General features: G+C 33.2%; 1 protein-coding gene across 11 annotated transcripts in view; it reads left to right on the forward strand.

The window, feature by feature from the left end:
* Positions 1–22838, forward strand: part of HnRNP-K (Heterogeneous nuclear ribonucleoprotein K) — a 287517-nt gene that overhangs the window by 261232 nt on the left and 3447 nt on the right. For 7 of the 11 annotated variants that reach the window (XM_076401602.1, XM_076401605.1, XM_076401603.1 and 4 more), the window contains 3 exons: positions 14995–15123; positions 18579–18748; positions 20788–20931. In XM_076401602.1, the coding sequence (XP_076257717.1) occupies positions 14995–15123; positions 18579–18748; positions 20788–20931 (443 nt within the window). The remainder of the gene's footprint in view (positions 1–14994; positions 15124–18578; positions 18749–20787; positions 20932–22838) is intronic. The other 4 variants (XM_076401607.1, XM_076401609.1, XM_076401606.1 and 1 more) reach the window with 1 other exon arrangement.

Genomic DNA, 22838 nt, shown 5'->3' on the forward strand with positions numbered 1-22838 from the left:
GCAACAACGCTAAATATCTCGGAATGAATCTCGATGCAAAACTTCGCTGGAAGGAACATATAAAGAAAAAAAGAAAAGAACTGGAATTGAAATATAGGAAAATGTACTGGCTAATTGGAAGAAAATCACAATTATCAGTATATAATAAATTGCTATTATATAAGCAAATATTGAAACCTGGTCCTGAAGGGTATTGTGGGTGCACCCAAATACTATAGGACTGATTACCCACATCGAGACCTTCAGATACCCACAGTAAGTCAAGAAATCAATAGAATTGCAAGAGGGCATGAGGAAAGACTCCATTCTCATACTAATATTGAAATATTGCAACTTTTGGATACCACCAGAACAGGACACAAACTCAAAAGAATCAAACCATCTGATCTTGTGTAGTGTTGTGTAGTGAGGTGCATATATTAAAAAATTCAGAAGTGACATGTATAAACATTATTTCATCAGAGACTGAATTAGGACCGGTGGGTCCTCCTAGTTATATACCTAGATTTAAGTTAGCATAAAGACAAATTGTAGGTTAGACGGAAACGACTAGTAACAATATATTAATTAAGTAATAAAAAAAAACTACACTGTTCTGTATGTTCTCTTTTAAGTACTTAACATTAACAATTTGAATTATATTTGTTATGAGTTCTTGAGGGATATCACGCTGTATTACTTCATTAGAAACGTGTCTTACGGATCATCAACTACAGTGCGAAACACTTTATTTTGAAGCTGTTAAGTGATGCTTCCTGTTTATTGTCAAATACTGCCACATAATGAAAATTTGAATGGAATAATTAGTATTAATTTATTACGGATATATTGAGAATGTTCGAGACTAATGAATTTTATATCCGACACATTTTTCCCGAAACTTAAATATTCATGCGCCGAGAAATATTTGGTTCACCCCTGGTAAAGCCAGTTCTGACCCGCGTTAAGCCCGCTTTCACCCCTCCGCCCGCGTAGATCCACACCACTCCCCTCACCCCCCGACGCGCAACTTTCCGTTACTGTTACGCACCCCCTTCGTGTCTCAGTTGGTCGTTGGACTCTGGCCGGATGGGGTTGCGTTGACGTAGACGGTTCGTGACGTAGGCTCGGGGTCGGCAGAAGGATGGCAAAATAAAACGGCATCGGCGGGCAGTGGACCCTGCGAGGGTAGTAGTTAGTCATCATGGCGGTGAGGCCGCAGTGTAGTGTGCCGTTGAAGTGTTGGGGGGTTTGTTTTCTAAGTGGTGCCTCGGTGGTTAGGTTAAGAGCGGCTCCGAGATGTTTTAGGTAAAATATTGTTGAATTATTTACGCTAGTTGATGGAATAATGCAGATAAACTTCACCGCTGCTGACAAATTCTTGCAATCACTTTCATCGAATTTTCTAAGTCAAACATTGTTATAAGAATGTATCTGTAATAGTTTTGTCGGTATACAGTCAACAGCAGTATCAATTTTATGCAGTAGATTAGGGACTGTGTGAAGAACAAGCAACTTTTTAGATTTTAAAATCACTGTTTAACAACTTTATTAAGTGATTTCCTAGTCCTTAATTAAGATCCATCCATATCGGATGGTGTTAAATGTTCTAGTCTAGTAAATTGTACTAACACTCCACCGAAGTACTTTGAAACGTTTTCATAGACACTTTGAGTTACACTCCTTCTGGCTTCTAAAGGTATATCGCGCTGTATTATGCTTCATTAGAACCAAACCGAATTTTGGAACCGTTGAATGATTGTCATACATTAGACTTGCTAGCAATAACCCATAGTTATATGAAATTGTTAGAATCGCTCCATTATCCTATCTTGAACTGTCTTCCTAAAGAACTTACTTAAATTAAACTTGATTTACATTCTGTGTCTTACAACAACTTCGTTCATTCGTTTCGTTTTCGTTCGATACAAGCACTTGAAACGTTGAATGAGAAGGGTCTGTTATTTTTATGAAATATTTCTTCTAAGGTTTATATTAAATTTGTTGCTAATATTTCTAAAAATCATTATGCAGTTAATTTTTATTTCAATTATCAATTTTCATGAGCTAGTTTTTGAATTACTTCTACGAACTGTCCTTTATCATCTCATTTATCTAAAAAATATTTTCACGAAGTAGTAACGGAGTTATGGGAACAGAAAAAGTCACAAGGGGTCATTCGAGGTGAATACGACGCTTCTATATATTATTATAGCCTTGTTTTTGGCTGAATAATTACTTATGCGATGAGATATGTAAACTTATAAATTACAGTGATGAAGTTGCTTCGTTGTAATGAATCTAATGAACCACTATCTTGTTAATGATGCCTCCAATAACAGTTTTGGTTAAAAGAAATCTTTTCTTTAGTGAATTTAGCATTTTTTTACCATAATATTTTTTACTTTTACTTTTTACCACATATTTCAAGTACCTTCGTTAATATTGTTTAAACTATTGATGAAACTAATACTAAATTTGATGGTATAATATAAACAAATTGTGCCTATCATTGTTATTTTGTATCTGAGGTTTATTGATACAGATATTGGGGTTTCTAGCATTTTGATTCTAATATTAATCAAGATAGACATTGTTGTAGTAAATATTTATTTGTTTTCTGTTACTTTTCCAAAAACTTCCTAGAATTTGTTCCTAAACTGTAGACTGATTCTTGCATTTTCTCGTAAGTGAATGATTTCATTTCTAATACAATCGTTGAGAGAAACATATAAAATTTGGTTACAGATGTCAGACTGTAATAGACTCTGGGAGCGTTGATTCAAATGTAGTGATCTTTATCGTAACGACAACACATACACTGAACAAAGCATCTCCGGGACCACCTTGATCTACTTACAACTTATAACCGGTACCTTCTTTTGTGTCGAGCTTCAAACTTGTTTAGCTGGTTAAATTGTATAATATATTGTCTATCGATCTCATATGTTAATGATGGTGTATATTGTCCGATATAGTTTGTTTAGTTATGCAAATTTGATGATCAGCCATTAGCCGGAGAGCTCATTTTCCTTTATTAATAGCGTATTGTAATGGCTGATCAATTATCATAAAAAAGTAGTGATAAAAAATGGTTCGATTGATTCTTAATCGTCAATATTTGTTTGGTTAGAGTTGATTGATGAGGATTTCTACGAAATTAGGTGTTTTTTACGAACCAAAGTCTCAATTGATTTAAAAGTACAGTGGCCTACAGGTGTTCGTTATAGCTAGTTGCTTTTTTCTCAGATACTTGTATCACTTCTTAATATAATGCAATTATGCTTCTACGGAAGGTTATAAATGAAATTTGCATTCTAAATTGTTGAACGACAGGTGATTAGCTCTACAAGAAAAAAATTAATCGTTCATGAGGTCGATGTCTTCTGGCTCGTCCTTATAAAAGACACCAACATCATTCTGCAACATACTTTATTTCTAAAACTTTGGGCCCAGAAATACCTTCTTGCACCTTCTCCTAATGACACATGAAGATCTGGAATGAATCGGAGTCAATTCCGATTGGATCAACAATGCACTTCATCATCGTCATCATCTTTTTAGTCAAAATCAGAATTATGGAAGTTTGAGTTGAGTTTTTTTTCTACCCTGTCTTAATTTTTTGACTTCCAACATACAAAGTAAGTGGAGACTGAAAGATTTAGGTATTTCAGTGTTCCGTTTTCAATGACAATCTTGCTTTTATAGAAGACTTTAAGCAAAATTGGCTGTGATGAGATATGATTGACGTTCGAGACAGTTAAATCCATGTTATATACAAAATATATACGGTACCTTGCATCTGTTGGGTTTACTAGTGTTTGTTTTTCGTCTGTTGAATCTATGTTTTTTTTACATATATTTATACAGATATAATTTCAGAGACTGTTAATTTTAAAAGCTTAGAAAAGCATCTCTTTGTACTGTCAAATAATTTAAACATTGGACGTACAGATTGTCATTAAAACATTTCTTATACGGAAACCTTTCCTGACTTTACAATGTATATGACGTATGCTAACAGGTCAATTGAAAAGTCCTCGGCTGACACATAGATGGCGCTACTAGAATTAAATCCATATGTTTTTTAGTTAGCCTTAACCCTCAAAAGATGCCTGTATAAATTTGACAGCGGTCGGATCATTAGTTTGTGAATTATAGCATTTTGAGTGAAGCAACTTTTGTTATTGTGAAAAAAAGTTTTTGATCCGATTTTGATGGATAAAAAAGAATTTCGTGTGTTGAAAAAAATTTGCTTTTTGAAGGAAAAAAATACAGTTGAAGCAAAAATTTGGCTTGATGCCAAATTTTTGCCAGTTTCCGGACACTGCCCCGGGAAAATCAAAAATCAAGGATTGGTATGCTAAGTTTAGACGTGGTGAAATGAGCACAGAAGACGGCGAACGCAGTAGACGCCCAAAAGAGGTTATTACCGACGAAAAATCCACAAAATGATTTTGAATGGCGTAAATTGAAATTGAATGAAATAGCACACACTATAAAGATATCAATTGAACGTGCACATCATATCATTCACGAATATTTGGGTATGAGAAAGCTCTGTGCAAAGTGGGTGCCGCGCGAGCAAAAACAACGAGTTGAAAATTCGGAGCGGTGTTTGAAGATGATCAAGCGTAATAAACCCGAGTTTTTGGTAAACATGGGTCCATCATTTCACTCCGAAGTCCAATCGACAGTCATCCAAGTGGACTGCACACGATGAACCCGCTGCAAAACGTGGGAAAACGCAACAGTCGGCTGGCAAGTTTATGTCGTCTGTATTTTGGGATGCGCATGGATCGCGCATCAATTTTCATTGACTACCTTGAAAAAAGAAGGACCATCAACAGCGACTATTACATAGCGTTATTGGACCATTTGACATCTGCTTCACCAAGACAATGCACCGTGTCACAAGTCAGTGAAAACGACGGCAAAAATCAATGAATTGGGCTTCGAATTGCTTCCTCATCCAACGTATTCTCCAGATCTGGCCCCCAGCGACTATTTTCTGTTCTCAGATCTTAAAAGAATGCTCGCTGGGAAGAAATTTTCGTCGAATGAAGACTTTTATTTTATTTTATGTTGTGTATTGTTTAAAGAGACATAAAGGAAATGGAGTTAAGGTATTAAGAGAATCTTCAAAAAGCTGAAAAAAATAGAGAAGATTGTTTGAAAGATACGACCGTTAAGACAAAATAGTGTTGAGAAATAACGATCATTTACAATTGTTGTAAACATACTCAACGCCGTATCGACTAGACTTTGCTCCTTCCGAGTATTTATTTTTTCTATAAAAATATTATATTAGATCGACTTACTGCATTTAAAAACTTCCATGAATATGGGAAAACCAATAACTAGTAATCGAAAACACTTGGACAAATAATATATTTCATAGAGAAAGGGCTTACCATCTTAAAAAAACACCATCATAATTAATGAAATTAAGGACTCAAATACCTAAAAACTCAATAATGTTAATAGTTTGTGTTTTATTTTAGTATACCTTATAGCTTTCAACTATTTTCTTTTATTTCTGTTTAGGTCTGCTTTTCTTTCTCTTTGATATTTTGGCAGATAACTTTCCCTTAACAAACCATACAACTGTAGCAAGTACAATCCTTTTCTAAATAGCTACCTTTTCAGGGTTAATGGTATGCAATATTTTCCTGCACTTCTGGAAAGCCTATAAACTGGACGATTAATTTAAATTTCTTAAATATGTAATTCCCTATTACCTTGTCAAAATTCAATTGTCGAATATTATTCTGGGATTCATATTGGCTACTTATATAGACAGAATTAATTTTTTGCCTGTAACTCTTCTTGACTTATCGTACCCTACCTAAAATTCATTCGTAAGATAATAATCATATCGATAGTGGAAAATACTACCTTGATGATAACTAACTTATGCAGTGGTATATAAGCTTCTTGACTTCTTGTTTTCTATGAAATTCTTTAAGCAATACGAATAGTTCCGCAAGTAGCCGAATCTCCGGACCACGGTAATATTTAATGTATACTGGCCTTAACACGAAATTGGTTACAAATGTACCCGATACGATTTAATATACAGTAACACCATCCCACAGAAAAATAGTTACAAATTTAGAAACTTTAGGGGTTAAGATTAGGAATTCGAAAAAAAAGTAATCACACTTAAACGACCGTTCGAGCAAAATCAATCAAACTAATCAAATAAAAAAGTTCCGACCGATGGGGCTCCTATTACCGCCCGACTTTTATTTGATTTACATTCGTAAGTAATCGAGCGCAGTACGTTCATCGCCATCAATTTATAGTGCCGACCTCTTCAGCGCCCCTACTCCTCTTTAAAATGACCCGATATTTCACCGAAAACTTTTTCGGTAAATCAAAAAGTTCGCGTGAAAACTCTCCTCGGCGGAAAGTTGGTTTTCATCGAGCATATTGCCAAGTTTCGATGCGGAATACGAAGTTCTTCGGTGGCGTATCGTACTTTGACGCTCGTGATGGCAATTACGAGTCCTTGATGCTTTACGAGAGACAATATATCGAGTTCTAACTAAACTATTTTCTACTTCTTTAATAATGTTAACTTATATAGAGTGGGACAAAAGTCCCGCTATCATTTTAAGTTGACACTAATGTGAAGCAGAGGTCTCGCTATCATTTTGAATACGCGCCATCTTGGCTATGTGACGTTTAGCTTAGTTTCGTTTTAACCATTGTGTTGTATAGACGTTCAAATTTTATTATGGGTAAATATACGCCACAAGAACGAGCAGAAATAGCGACAATATTTATTGAAAATAATCGTTCTTTTCTTCTTTATGTGTTCCTTCCAGCGAAGTTTTGCGTCAAGACTCATTCCGAGATATTTAGCGTTGTTGCTATATGGAATGATAGTGTCATTTAATGTTATTAGTGCTTGTACGGTTTGGTTGTAGGTGAACTGCACATGCACAGATTTACTTTCGTTAATTTTTATTTTCCAAGCTTGTGTTCAATTGTTTAAATTGTCACTTGCTTGTTGTAATTTTCGTGTGGCTTCTTCGCTGTTGTCTTCGACTGCTATAATCACAGTATCATCAGCAAATATGTCACAAGTGTAGAGTAGATAAAGCATTGTCCCAAAAACACTTCTTTATGGTACAATTCTTTAGCATCTTTTATTGTAGAGTAAGCTTCTTCTTGTTTAACTCTAAATATTCTGACTGTAATGTACGATTTAAACAGTTCGGTGTATTGTTTTGGTAACATTTTGTGTAGTTTATGAACAAGGCCTTCATTCCAAACCTTATCGAAGGCTTTGTGCTACATCTAAGATTATGGCTGTGCATACTATTTTACAAACTGGTTTATATTAGGTTTTTTGTCTCTATGAGTTTAATAATAGTTAGCTGATTCTGGATTATAGTAGTAGAAGTAAACCACTTTTTTAGTAAAATTTTTTGGCTTACTCACCATAACATTTTTAAACGCATTTACCATTTCATTGGTATTCGTATTAACTACTTTAATTAGTTATAATCAACCAAGTTAAATATTTGATGGTTATAATAGGACCCAACAAATGTTAATGCAATAAATGCGTACTCTAAGAATAATTATCAATCCAGACCTTAGCGGGACCATTTTCTTTGTATACTAAATTTATATGATTTAATATTGTCAAAAGGGACAAAACCGTCATTAGAAAACAATAGTAATCCATTTTCTGGTGTATGTGACGACGCAAAACATTAATTATATATTTAATTGTTTATTTAACAGTATAGTGATAACAACCTATTTAATTTGACACTAAGGTGGGGCAAAAGTCGAGCTATCATTTTGTTACGCGCCATTTTTGTGTTGTGTGGACGTCCAAATTTTATTACAGGTAAATATACGCCACGAGAACGAGCAGAAATAGTGACAATATTTATTGAAAACAATCGTTCCAACAATTTGAAAATAACGTCATTGGTAGCGGGACTTTTGCCCCATCCATATTAGTTTCGTAGTCGTAGAATTTTGAATTTGTAAATTAAGTATCAAGCTAAATAACCGAAATTATTATGGTTAATATCAATCCAAAGAAATCACCAGGTTATGACTTAACGTAAAAAATTATTGAATAAAATTAAATAATAAAAGTAATTTCTATATGCCTTTCTATTTTTTTAAAAACGCTATATTTAATTTAGTTTACATATTTGAACAATTTATCAAGAACTCCAAAAAGAACTAAAAAGACCAAAATCTTTTAGATCAAACCCAGCCAATATAGTTAAAACCAAACGAAAAAGCCACCACTATATATGAAAGCAGTGAAATTCTCCTCAATATCTCCAAATATGATCAACTATGATCGCTACTGTTCTAGATCTACAAACTCCATTAATGAATTAACTACCTCGAGCTTTCGATTAACATATTGTATATTTACTAGTCTAAAATGAATGGATTATTGTACTTTTAATCTGAATGAAATCATCATTATTTGTACAAAACAATAATTTAGTTACTTATACTCTTATATAATAATGCAATGTATTTTCCTTCTTATTAGATCATTAGGGTATCGTTGATAGTTCTATATTTTGTTTATTTAATCCAGGTCTACTTCTGTTAGCAAATTTAATTATTTCATGGTACACTGTTCTTACATCTTAGCAAATGCTGTCTAATTTCTTCTCTGATTCTCTGAATTTCACATTCTTCGACTTAACCACTCTCAACAAATTCTACCTACATCTTACCGATAAAATAAAATTTTAATCATTACTAAAATATATTATGTTTAAACTAAATGTCTAATTATTACCAGTTACTACATTTTTGCTACTATTCTTGGTGGATAAACCTCATTAATGACTTGACTACTGCCAACACAACAAGGATCATTGTCTTCTCTGTTCTTGTTATCATTATATTTTGGCATATGTCAATACATATTCGATGTCGTTGAAAATGATGTGTTATAAACATTTTCACTATAAACAAAATTGATGCTGTTTAGATTTTATAGCTTTTAAAAATGTAAGCCTACATTCTGCACTTACCCTTGTTCTTCCATATTTTAAACCAATGTATATTAAATCACCAAGATTAACACAATAATTTAATTATTCTTACTATAGAATTATTAACGTAACGCAGAATATAAATATTATAAATTTTTGTTGTTGTTTTGACTTGACATTTGAAAAGAAAGACAATATAGTTAATTCTTTTGTATGGTTAATTCTATGCAGGAGAATGTGCATGCGCCAAATCCGGAGATATTTGTGGAGCAATGATGTATCCTTACCAACTTGAAGCCTATTTATTCCAGCGGAATTGGATTGATGATTACATTTTGAACAATCAAACTCTACCAATCTGGTTAATATTTCGTCATTTAATATTAAACTTGCGAATTTTAAAGAGAATAATCGCGTCAAAGATAATGTAATACTAAATCAAAGTAGAGATTACCGAAAAATGTATGACGCGAGCTGACAAAGGGTTGTTAAAGGTTTTGCCGTGACAAAGAGCGAACCCCGTCATAGATTCGAACCTATCGACAGCGTTTAATCCGCCCTAATAACGGGACAAATGACCATTCGTTTTTGTGCAGCGAGTTAGCGAGATCAAAGCCATAAATAAAAGGTTTCGAACGCCGGGGCACATTATTTCGCAGGCTGTTCGTGAAACAGTACGCGCGGCGGCCCGTTCCAGCCCTGACAGCCCTAACGACCCCGGTATATCCCAGAGTGCAGTTGGCCATGCAAATGAACGTCGTTTTACATTTTCGAGCCGCGTTTAGTGACGCGATTTACGGCCAAGGCTCTATATCTTTCCTCGAGCTAATCACGGTTGAAAATTTACTAACTGATGTCCAGTCCGGTTCTTACATTTTTTTTAAATACATATTCACATTCACCATTTCATTAACAAACTCATTCACCATTTTGTTGTTGGCGCATTCACCATTTTATTATTACTAGTGTTTTAAATTATAGATAGATAAACAAATTAAAATTTTACTACGGTCTACAAAAACTGAATAATTTCATACAATTAAATGTTTATTATTGGTATTGTACGTTTTAATTACGACCGCATAAAGCGTATATTATTACGAGGAAATTTTATGGGAAAATATATTGCATTATTCCATCAAACCGTACAATACGGATTTATTGTTATTGTTGTTGTTTGAACCGCACCAGATAAACCATTATCAATAACAAACACAACGGGACTGTACGTTCGCTTAATTATTTTCCATTTGATTATACCGGTATAACTAGCAATACGATTATTGGAAATGTGGTTTTAAATGACATACCCTTCAAACGGGACGGATATTGTTTTCCTTGATTCGCACAACAAAACAAGCACAAATAAACTTCGCGTTATTCGCCATATAATTAAGCGCATTCGCCATTTAATTATTGTTCGCATTCTCCATATCCTCATTATATTCTGCATTTCTGAAATATATAATTACAATATTAAAAGATATAGTATAAAACTAGTAAAATGTATAACATTCACCACTTTATTAAACTATCCAGCAAAAAAACTAATGTTACTAAACTAACTATCTTTTCTTTAAAAAAAAATAGAAAAAGTTAGTAACATATACAATATAGTAAGCGTAATTGTTGTTTTTTTAGTGACCGTTACATTCTAATATATAAAATGAATGAGATTACTCAATTCCAATTGATTCAATCTATGCAGTTCATTTTCTCCAGAATCAGGATCATGTTATGTTAAAGGGTTTTAACAATTTTTTTTTTTCTACATTGTCTTCCACTTCATAAATATAGTGTGGTATAAACTAATGAACTGCCTGAATGTGGAATAGATCCAATAGCAGATGAAAAATTCGTATGTATCATTTATTATACCAAAATAATGTCAGTATTTTGTTAATTTGTCACTAATGTAACAAAAATTGTTCTATAAATTTACGATCTACGACACATTGTAGTAACATTATGCGCCTTCACCATAACATTTGTAAACGCATCCACCCATTAGTATTCGTATTAACTATTTTAATTAGTTATAACAAATAGTTATGAAATATTTCACCATCAGTTGTGGTTAAATTAATGTGTTGTTGCTAATTTTGATGTAGATCTCAAAATTATATATAATTTTTATTTGTTTGCAAGTGATAAACCTGTGATTATTTTAAGAAATGCGTAATTTAAGAATGTTTTTATTATTTAATTATTACATTGTTACTAGTCGTTTCCAACTAACCTACAGTTTGTCTTTATAATAACTTAAATCTATGTATATAATTAGAAGGACCCATCAACCCTATCTCAATTTTTGGTGAAATAATGTTTATACATGTCACTGCTGTATTTTTTATTATGTGCACCTCACTACACAACACTACACAAGATCAGGCTGTTTTATTCTTTTAAGTATGTGTCCTGCTCTGGTGGTATCCAAAAGTTGCAATACTTCAATATTCTCATGACAATGGAGTCTTCCCTTGCAGTTCTCTTGATTTCTTAACAGTCTGTGGGCATCTGAAGATCACCATGTAGGTAGTCAGTCCTGTAGTATTTGGGTGCCCGCGCCCACAATACTTCTCAAGACTTTGTTCTGAAAAATGTGTATTTTGTTTATGTTACTCTTTGTTCTACAAACATATCCCCATAATTGAACTCCGTATGTTCATATAGGTTATATAATATAATAGGTTGTTTATATAATAGCAATTTATTATCTACTGATAATTGTGATTTTCTTCCAATTAGCCAATACATTCTCCTATATTTCAATTCCAGTTCTTTTCTTTTCTTCTTTATATGTTCCTTTCAGCGAAGTTTTGCATCAAAATTCATTCCGAGATATTTAGCGTTGTTGCTATATGGAATGATAGTATTATTTAATGTTATTGGTGCTTGTACGGTTTGGTTGCAGGACTGCACATGCATAGATTTTCTATCGTTAATTTTTATTTCATAATCAGCAAATGTAGCCATCATAATATTCTCCATTTGTGATATGTCACAAGTATACAGTAGATAAAGCATTTGCCCAAAAACACTTCCTTATGGTACACCTGCGTTAGCTTCTTTTATTGTAAAGTAAGCTTCGTCTTGTATATCTCTAAACATTCTGACTAATGTACGGTTTAAATAGTTCGGTGTATTGTTTTGGTAACATTTTATGTAGTTTATGAACAGGGCTTTCATTCTAAACCTTATCGATGTCTTGTGCTACATCTAAGAATATGGCTGAGCATACTTTTTTACTTTCGTAGGCTTTTTCAATAACATCTGTTATTCTGTGGGCCTGGTAAATTGTTAATAATTAGCTGATTCTGGATTCTAATAGAAGTAAACCACATATTTAGTAACATTTTTTGGCGCACTCACCATTTCATTTCATTAGTATTCGTATTAACTATTTTAATTAGTTATAATCAACCAAGTTAAATATATGATGGTTATATAGGATCCAACAAATGTTAATGCAATAAATGCGTACTCTAAGAATAATTAGCTATCCAGAACTTAGCGGGACCATTTTCTTTGTATACTAAGTTTATATGATTTAATATTGTCAAAAGGGACAAAAACAGTATTAAAAAACAATGGTAATCCAATTTCTGGTGTATATGACGACGCAAAACATTAATTATATATTTAATTGTTTATTTAACAGTATGGTGATAACCTATTGTTGCAAATCCAGTGTTAAGCGCTTTTTATTGTATATATGGGAGTATATATGTACTATATTAATTGATATAATTAGTCAAATATTAAAATGTCTAATATTTACCTCATTTAATGAAGAATCAAATTGTCTGGAACAGTGGAATTTGTAAAGTAAACCTGATGCAGCAATAATATTTATCGTATCATTATTGCAACCTGAAAAGAGCTTTTTGTTTATAATATATGTTATTGATAAAAATATTAATGAAAGAATGAAAATTTTCTTGAACACTATACAATTAAAAAGCCTGTGTTATTTTTTGTATTTATTATTAGTCCGTCTTTCAATGAATTTGTTTTTTAAAAAATAATTGTTATTGTTCTTAATCTAAAGTAGGTTATTCAGCAACTTCAATTTTGACCATCTAGTCTCTTTCATAAAAGTATAACCTAAATTTTCTTTCGTCCCGTCAATTGTTTACTTGCTTACAAAAACTTCAACAGTAAGCATCAAAATAAGATGTCAAATGATTTAGAATCGATATTTAGTCTCCGAAGGTAGTTACTACCTAGGATATTACCCAAGCTGTTTTTGTGAGAGAGAGTCTGAGTCTGCTCAAAACGATTTTTTTACAGTGACTTTGTCGCCTGACTTGTGCGAGTCACTTTCGTACTTTTCAGCTTTTCCCATCGCATGTACGACGCCCGGAAACAATTGAATCATCAACTGCTAAGATGTCTGGAAGTTCTTTGAGAGTGTGAGCTAGGTTGACATCAAGAATACCACTTTTAATTCGTTGAAACCAAAAGCAACAAATTGGTTATGACGGAGTAGTGTAACTTTCTAAAAGCGAAAAGCGACATTCTATAGGAAACATGTGTTTATTCAAAGTATTGGCCACATCTTGTTCATTTTCAAGCAATTTATAGATGCCATCCCCAAAAAAAAACTGTTTGTCCTTTGTGTAAAGTCATTCAGCGAGCCATTTTCTAACTTCTTCGAAATTGGCGAAGTGCTGCTCTACAAGCAGGTTTCCCATTGATTCGAAAAGCTGATAGTCGGACAGGGTAAGGTATGGAGAGTACGGCGGATGCGATAATATGTGCCATTCAAATGCTTTCAACGCTTTCTTGACCGGTTGTGTTTTATGAGTGAGCGTTATCATACTGTAAAACCACTTAACCGTGTTTTGGGCTCCGTTCTGGACGTTTTTCGATCAATGCATGGTTCAAATTGATCATTTGTTGTCAGTAAATTACTATTAACGATTTAATTAGATTTCAAGAGTTCGTAATACACCAATCACTGAGCATTATCTTGCGACCAAAACGATTTGGCTTTGGAGTCGATCGACCGGCTTCGCCAGGTAATTACCCCGGTTTTTGTGCTTAGGGTTTTCAAAATAAATCCACTTTTCACCACCCGTCACCACTCGATGCAGAAATAAGTTCTTATCATACCTTTGAAGCAGACATTTGACATTTTCATAGAAGTATAAATGCATGATGGTATTACTTTCGCAAAATATAGACATATGTGTCAAATTATAACATTACATAGTTAAGCCTAGCGACATCTGTTAGACAAACTTACTATACAATATACAAATTAAATTACTTAACATACTTAATTTTTAGAAATGTGGTATATTTTGCAAATGACCTGAAAAACACTACAGTGTATGAAGTTGAAACAAATTATACCGACGAATAATAAAGCCATTTTAACCCGGAACATTACTGAACGCCCTCGTAAATTTTAATGTTACTATTAGTGCAGTTTTCAAGGAAAAAGAAATCGCATTTTCTTCACAGCCATCCTCAACTCTATCCCTTTAGAGGAGTCGATAACAAACCGAAAATCCAACGCCACTTTGATCCCGACTAAATCTCGGGAGGTGCTTTATGGACTGGCCAACTTATTTTATGCAAAATTGGCCGAGATCTTAATCTGCAGAAGCCTTGAACATTTGCCGGTCCCGATCCCATCCACCCTCAGTTTCTAATCGGATTTCGGTTTCCGTATTTACAGTCTATTCAGATATTTATAGTAAAAGTTCATCGATGTGTATCTGCCCTAGATATTCGAGCTCCGGAATTCTGTTAACTATCAGCGGTTATCATTGGGTGGTTATTTTAACAATGGTTGATGAGAAAAAAGTAAATAACCCTTGCGCATCCACCATTTTTAAATAAATTAATGCAACACTTATTAAGAAATTAAGATTAATAATTAATCAAAATATTTTCCATATTATTTTGACAACGTAGCGATACAATGTAGTAAAGCAACGTAGGTCTCGATGGTGTTTTTAATTTCCCCCTATTTGTATTTCTTAAGTTAATTTTTTTTTCTTTGCAGAAATTGGGTACTAAAATCAAGATTTTCTCAGTGGTCGCCCCTCAGAGTACCGATCGCGTCATCCAGATCATCGGTGAACCGGGAAAATGCATCGACACCCTGCGAGAGGTTCTTACCCTTATCAAAACGGTAAGTAAAAACACGAGACAGCATTAATTATATTAACTTTTATTATTTACATTAGTGCAAACTAAAAAACATTATGAACTACAGCTAAAATAATAATAAGCAAGAGTTTGTTTCGTTTAAATAATTAGATTTGATTGTACCCTTGAGCGCATTCACCATTTCATTACTATTATCACATTCTCAATTATTTCAAATATCAGTCGTATTATCTGTAACTATTATTGTTAAACGATCGTTTGAATATTCTTTTATACTAATTTAAAGTTATGTTACTCTAAATATACCCCAACTGTATATCTAATTAAGTATATGCAATATCAGTCATGCCAAAAATATTCTGTGAAATATTATGCGGTAAGTTGCATTTAATATTCATTGCGGCGTAGACTAAACACGATGTCTATCTTGAAACATGGTTGTGCGGTAGTCAGGCAGTTTAATAAAGTTAAGAGTGTGTATGAAGGAAACAAAGAAAAAAAACAGTTCAGCGTCATTCATACGACGCGATACTGTTACCAGCTTGAACTTGGTTTCTGTTACGCTAACAATGACGTCAATCACCTATAATAATACGGGGAATAATGCATGTTAGAATGCAACACAGAACTAATCTTTTTTGTAATTTCACAAAACTGAATGGTGAATGCGCTCGCGCTCCTTCACCATTTTAGCACTTACTATTTTTTTAACAAGAAATCTGTTGATTCCTGCAACTTTTACTTTTTTTATCAAACATTCAATAATCTACGTTACGGGCTAATCTTCCTCTCCCACTCGAAGGGCTTCCTCGGCCTTGTAGCTGGGGCGGGTCGATGAAGCCAGCGCCGACTAGATTGGTTTAGTTTGACCCACCGAATTAGGCATATCGCTGTTGAATCGGACCAAAACTTACCCCTTTTTTATTTTCACGTGTATTATTGTCGGTGTTTTTTTTTACGATAAAGTCACGTAATAAAGGCATGTAGTTTACAATGGTTTTTGTTCGATCAAATTTAGGTCAACTAATCGATTGAATATATTAAAATATTGCGCGAACGATGTATTATCCGAAAAAGCTTTTCATTATAGTGAATATTCATTATAGTATGTATTTTTATAACTAATATTAGTTACTTTGATTAAGGATTACAAATGGCCATAGAGAAGGAGGAATTTAATACCCGGGATATAATATATATTTAAAAATTTTATATGTTTTTTTTTAATTTAATTTCATACAATATATGTTATTATTATACAACCCTCCATACTACAAAATAAACGGTTGCAACATGTTAATTTGTTTAGTTCAGTATCATTCCTTTCTTTTTCTTTTATACTTACAGCCACCTAACGTCAGAGCCATCAAAACACTGTTTAACATGCGCCACTTTGCGATCTTCTATATTCTTTTCATTTTGTGAATATTGAATAATCATAACCTGGACAGATTTATAAGTTACACAAAACCGAAATTGCTTTTCTAGCTATGAACCAAAATAAATCTTAACTAGCTGTGACTTAATTTAAAATATTAATTGTTATATAATCATACCTTTGACATATATATTTTATATCACGATTTAAATTATTTTCCTAGTTCGAATTAAATGTAACTAATCGTTACATAACCTATTTCTTAACGCCAAATGTCAAATAATCACAACTTATACATAGAAAGAGCGGACATGGAATTCGATCGCTGCCGTATAAATTGTAGCTAGTCTGTTCAAAGTTAATTTGTACATACGTTATTTAAATTTGTGACATCAAAACGTCGTATCAACTCTTGAGTTTTTATTTTTTATTTTGTACGTGTGTACAAAATACTTTGAATATTCTAGGTTTTGTTCACCTAAACCATCTGAGGGCGCGCTAAGCAAGCTTGTTTTCTATAGGGGAGAAAATATTTGTATTACAGAGGGGAATAAAATTTTAATAAAATATTTTATTTAAATACTAGTTGATATTTGTAAATATATTCAAAATACATCAACAACTATATCTAATTTGTGACAATTAATAAAAAAATACGAGGGTCACTATTTATATTTCGGGAATTGGCAACACTGTTGTCATGTGAGTTTATCCGACGGTTCCATCGTAAAGTTTGACATTTTTGGCGATATACGTACTCAGAATATTTTGTCGCACGGGCGCTATTTGTTTATTTGTTATTTAGTTGAAAGTTTCGTCTCGGCAAAAATGGAACCGAATCGTGAACATTTTCGTGCGATGATGTTTTACAATTTTCGACGTGGATTATCACAACAAGAGTGCATCAATCAACTTGATTTGACTTTTGGCGATGACGCTCCATCAAAACCACCGTGTATCGCTGGTTTAGTGAACTTAATCATGGTCGTAGTTCGCTGTCCGACGAGTTTCGTGAAGGGTCGTCCAAAATCAGCTGTTGTGTCATGAAACATCGATGCTGTGTACGAAATGATTAAGCAAGATCGTCATGTCACCTTTTGTGAGATTGAGACATCCCTGCATTAGTTCCACCAGCATATATGCGATTTTACATGAACACTTAGCTGTGCGAAAGTTATGTTTACGTTGGATTCTACACAATTTGACAATCGCTCAAAAAAAAGGCTTGTGTCGATTGGCGCAAAGAAATGCTTAAAAAATTCAATCGCGGTGCTTCGAAAGACTTTTATAAAATCGTGACAGGTGACGAATCATGGATATATTCGTATGAGCCCGAAAGTAAGCAGCAGTCGACAAGTATGAGTGTTCCAAGATGAACCAAATCCAACAAAAGTTGTTCGCACACGAAGCAGTTCAAAGAAAATGGTGGCCTGTTTCTTCGGGAAAACTGGTCATATTGCAACAGTGCCTCTAGAGGATCCTAGAACAGTAAATTCTGATTGACACACAACCATTTGTTTGCCAGAAGTCTTCGGTAAAATAAGGAAAACAAATAAGAGACGCCGGATTGTTCTTCATCATGACAATGCGAGCTCTCAAACAAGAGACTATTTGAGCACTCAAATCATCGAATTGATAAATCATCCACCATACAGCCCTGATTTGACACCCAATGACTTCTTTTCATTCCCATCCATGGCCAATGATTTTCATCGCCCGAATAAGCTATTGAAGCGTTCAAAAATCATGTTTTGAAGATTGACCTCATTCGGAATGGAATAAATGCTTTGAGAATTGGTTTAACCGTATGCAAAAGTGTATGGATCATCGTGGCGAGTACTTTGAAAAACAATAAAAATATATTCACAGCTTAACTGTTTTTTTTCCTATTCCCGAAATATAAAATAGTGACCCTCGTATTTCCATTCTATATCTCTATGTTTTGTGGGCATATGTTTTGACTTTGATTATTTTATTTTATATTTTTTAAAACACGATTTGCATAAAATCATAAATATTTTCCTTGTGAACAAAATTGGATCTATCAAAATGTAACCTAACCTATATGTGACATTATATAACAATTTTTCCAATTTCAGAGTCCAGTTAAGGGCATGGTACGCCCGTATGATCCCCATAATTTCGACGAATTTTATGCGGACGAGTACGGCGGTTGGGGCAGCCAACAGAGGGACACGAGGGACTGGAACGGGCCGAATTTCCAACGTCCGCCGCTGAAGGGCAATCCGGGTGTTCCCCGCGGGCCAAGGTAAGCGCCACTTCGATAAATCAACGGGAAAAAATTAATTAAAAACCGCGTAAACGGCCGGGGACCGGGGGTAGAAGGGGGCGGCGAGTCCGACAAGACCACCCATCCCCCGCCTGATGTTACAGTTTATCGGGCCGGGGTGTGTCTGGGTGAGAATTAATAAAAGAATTTTATTACCCTTTGTTGCGTGAGATATTAAACAAGGTCCGGCTGATTTGAACTCATCAGTAATCATTTTAGATGTAAAAATATCGAATGGCGACGGATACGTCTAGATAATAAACTATTATGACCAGGAGTCACATTATAACCTATTATTTGACAGATATTTTAATATAAAACTGTCATCAGTGTCATACCAAAACAAGAAGTAGAAATACATTTTATAAAGTATAAACTACAGTATTAGATCATCTTCTGAAAAGATATTTGGTCGAAAACACTAATATGATTAATTATTTTTTGAATTTACTTTAAAAATTGTTTAGAATATCTCTAAAGAACGTAATTATATGAACTATCCAAAGTAGGAGTGAGCTCACGTCATCTCAATTTATGACGTCAAAACGATGCAGTGTTGCCGCATTTAACGTTGACATTTTACGAATTTTAGTTTATTTTAGCTAGTTTCAATATATAAGAACATTCTGATGTAAATAATATAATGAAACAAAAATGTTGTAAAATATAATTTATTTTAACAGTACTGTACATTGAATTACCGGAAGACTTAAACTACAATTAATTAAGCAGCCACAATAGCTTGTAGGTAAGAGTTATTTTATTCTATTTAAACTGAACTCTTAATCTACCTATTTAATAATCGTACTTCCAGGTACTTTTCATTAGAGCACATATTTGCCTTTATATATTTAGTTCTTGTTTCTTTCATTGCTGTGTTTTCTTGTCAAATTATTCCGATATCACTGTATTTCTCCTTAGTTTCTTCTGTTACTACCTGTCTGTGTACATGTCTTGATAAAATTAGATTTAATCACTGCATTATCTCTAATGCATTTGCCATATCTGCAAAACAGTTAATATTCATTCTCTTCTCATACATTTTAACGAAATGTTATATATATTCTGAACAATTACTCACATATCTATGCACATAAACCTTTAACACTCTACTATATGATTTTCTGCAGTTATTCTATATTAATTATATACTCACCTTTAGTTGTTTCCACTGTCATCACCTTTTTTGGGTATTGTTAGCATTGAGTCATAATCTCACATCCAGAAAGTTTCATTCGCTCACTGTCTCATTCTGAGCCACTTTTCAAGTCAATAACTAAGCTGTGAATTTCCAGTCTAACACTAGTTCACAATTGCACCATTTGTCAATGTCTTCTTCTGTGTGTCTAATGGAGTTCGTCCAAACCGAAGGGTGTTATTGTAGAGAATATATTGCTTTCCACATATCCAAACCGTTTTTGCCTGTATCACAACTCGGCCTGCATGTCATTGTGATAATTATTAGCCACATCCCATAACAATTCGATTTGATTAAATATGCAGTGAGGATATTCATAAATTTAATCTTGAATAGAGCTTACATCAAGGTATTTGAAATTTATCAAAACAAACAAAACAGTTTGTAACCGTTTATCACTATTGTTTTGCAGAATTTTTCAGACATTTGGCAACAGAACGAGTTTTGTAGGCTGATTTCGGTTAAACTGCAATAGGCAGTACATTATACATCTTCATGGCGTAAGTTCACTACTACTTTGGATAAACTATAGTCACAAGCTGCCATATGAGCAATTATTACGAACCATTTAAATGTCACAAGAGACAAGAAGCCGCACCTCTAGTAGGGAGATGACAAAAACAATAATGCTTCAAAAACGTCAACCCATAAATTTTGGTTAATAAAAAATTACAAAAATTGAAAAGAAGATGAGATGCATTCTAACCTTATAATTTGATATATGACATATCTCCGGGTAATTTTAGTTTATCGCGGAGACAATCCGATCAGAACGGTAAATGACGTATTGGTGACTATAAAACGAATTGTTTACTTTCAGGGACGGATTCAGAAATGGACCGCGTGACGGACAAAGAGGTCTGGGTCCCCGGGGTGGGATAAGAGACGATCCCCAAGCACTTGGTAACGGAGGCCGATTTGCAAATAATGTACCGTTAAATCGGGGGAATGGTTTCGTGAACAGGTCGGTAATAGGATCAACTCAAATAAAATTCCTCGTAAAACGAAGGTTTCAAAATAAAGATAACTGCGAACGTACACTTTCGAATATATGTAATGTTCGTTGATTAATTCATTCACTAAAAGAAACCCAAATAAAAAAAAAAGACATGTCTCGAGCCGAACTAATAAAACAACAAATTCAATTGTATTTAAGAAAATACTTTAATCAACCTTTTGATACTTACGGTTCTGCTACTCTATTTATTTGTAGCTTTTTAGTAGAACAATTAGTTTTTTTTTTCAAAATTCTCTTGATTTGTGCCAAGACTCTTGGCATTCGTTCATTTGACGCTGGTCATGCACTCAAGTTTTTAAACTGTACGACAAATTGTCATGCAATTTTGACATATTTTTTGAAGCTAAGTTTAAGGAGGTTAGAAAGTGACGTCATCTATGTGTCACACCTGGTGCTTATTGACTGATATAGTTATTAAAAAAGTGAAGAAGAAAATATATATTACCAATAAACATTTATAGCAGTAACAATAATTATAAAAGTAGTAAAAAATTTATCTACAAATAATGTATTGAAAACTTGTTAAAATTTTGTCTAATTGTTTTTTATGTTGCCAAATATCGATGATAATTCTTTCTGGGATATACTGGAAATGTTATTTTCTATTAATGATCTTTATTAAAAGTGTGTAGAATGTTTCAGTAATAAAGGACATATCTAAGAAATAATTCAAACTAAGTCAACTATCGTCTTGAAACAGTAAAATGAATAGAAATAGAGAAGTTATAAATTAATACAGCTATAAGTGAATTAACTGAAAAAATGACATTTTAACCAAAAGCTCTCAGATATTTTTAATGTATCTACTTAATATTCTATTTCTGATATTGGGATTCTTGTAGTCTGAATCGTTCAAAGAATTAAATAAGTACATAGTTATTTTGTATAAAATTAATATAAAACACCTAAAATGCAAGTTCTCCCTATATTTCTCGTTATTAAAACTTCCAAACAAAGGCTAAAAAACAGAATTCAAAGATCAAAAGTAATTATAAAGGCAAGGAATTTTTATTACGATTTCTGGTGTTACTTTTGGGCTTTAATCCTGCTGCGACATGGTTGTAAATTTATGTTTGTGATTGTTTCTAATTACGATTATCCATAGTCAAAGTAAGAACGTAAAATCAGACAAGGAAATGATCTAGTCACTCCACCAGGCTGGGTAAGACCATGCTAAGCAGTAAGTCCAGTCCAGATAAACCCTTAGTTGGTATATAGGATTCTTTAAAATACAACAACAAAAAATACTTTTAAATACATCACAATTGAAGGTGAAAAAATGCATGATTGGAAAACGACAAAATATATTGAACTACTTGTTATTAATAAAGGCGTTTTACCATTTTTTTCTCATAAAATTTAATTAACCAGGACTGCATTAACATTATTAACAAGGCACCTATATTTTCCAACAAGATTCAGAGTGTAAAGTTTCTATTTTGTTATGAAACGTAAATGAAAAAAATTATAATTCCAATATATATCCTTCGAATTATATGAACATCCAAAATAATAAATATACGTTACTTATAAGCTGTGAATAAAATAGAGTGAATTAGGGAAAAAATCCAGAGAATTATAGTAGTAAAACTAATAAAACAAACATAACAAAGTAATAGGGATGTTCTAAAACAAAAAAAGGGTCAACATGAAGAAAAAAATCAGAATAAGCATGTGGAGTATAAGAACGATATTGAACATAACATAATAATGTGTCAGTAGTGAAGGAAGGTGTGATCCAATTCTTCATGTATTCATTACTCATGAACACTTTCGTAAATATTTCATGAAATACTCATTATGTTCCCTTAATTTTCATCAAGTCACTCATTCTGACCCCAACTTTCTTGTTG

Source organism: Rhynchophorus ferrugineus, unplaced genomic scaffold, assembly GCF_030347505.1.
Source record: "Rhynchophorus ferrugineus isolate W39M unplaced genomic scaffold, kcgeb_rfMv2 rfM4, whole genome shotgun sequence".
Classification (NCBI taxonomy): Eukaryota; Metazoa; Arthropoda; class Insecta; order Coleoptera; family Curculionidae; genus Rhynchophorus; species Rhynchophorus ferrugineus.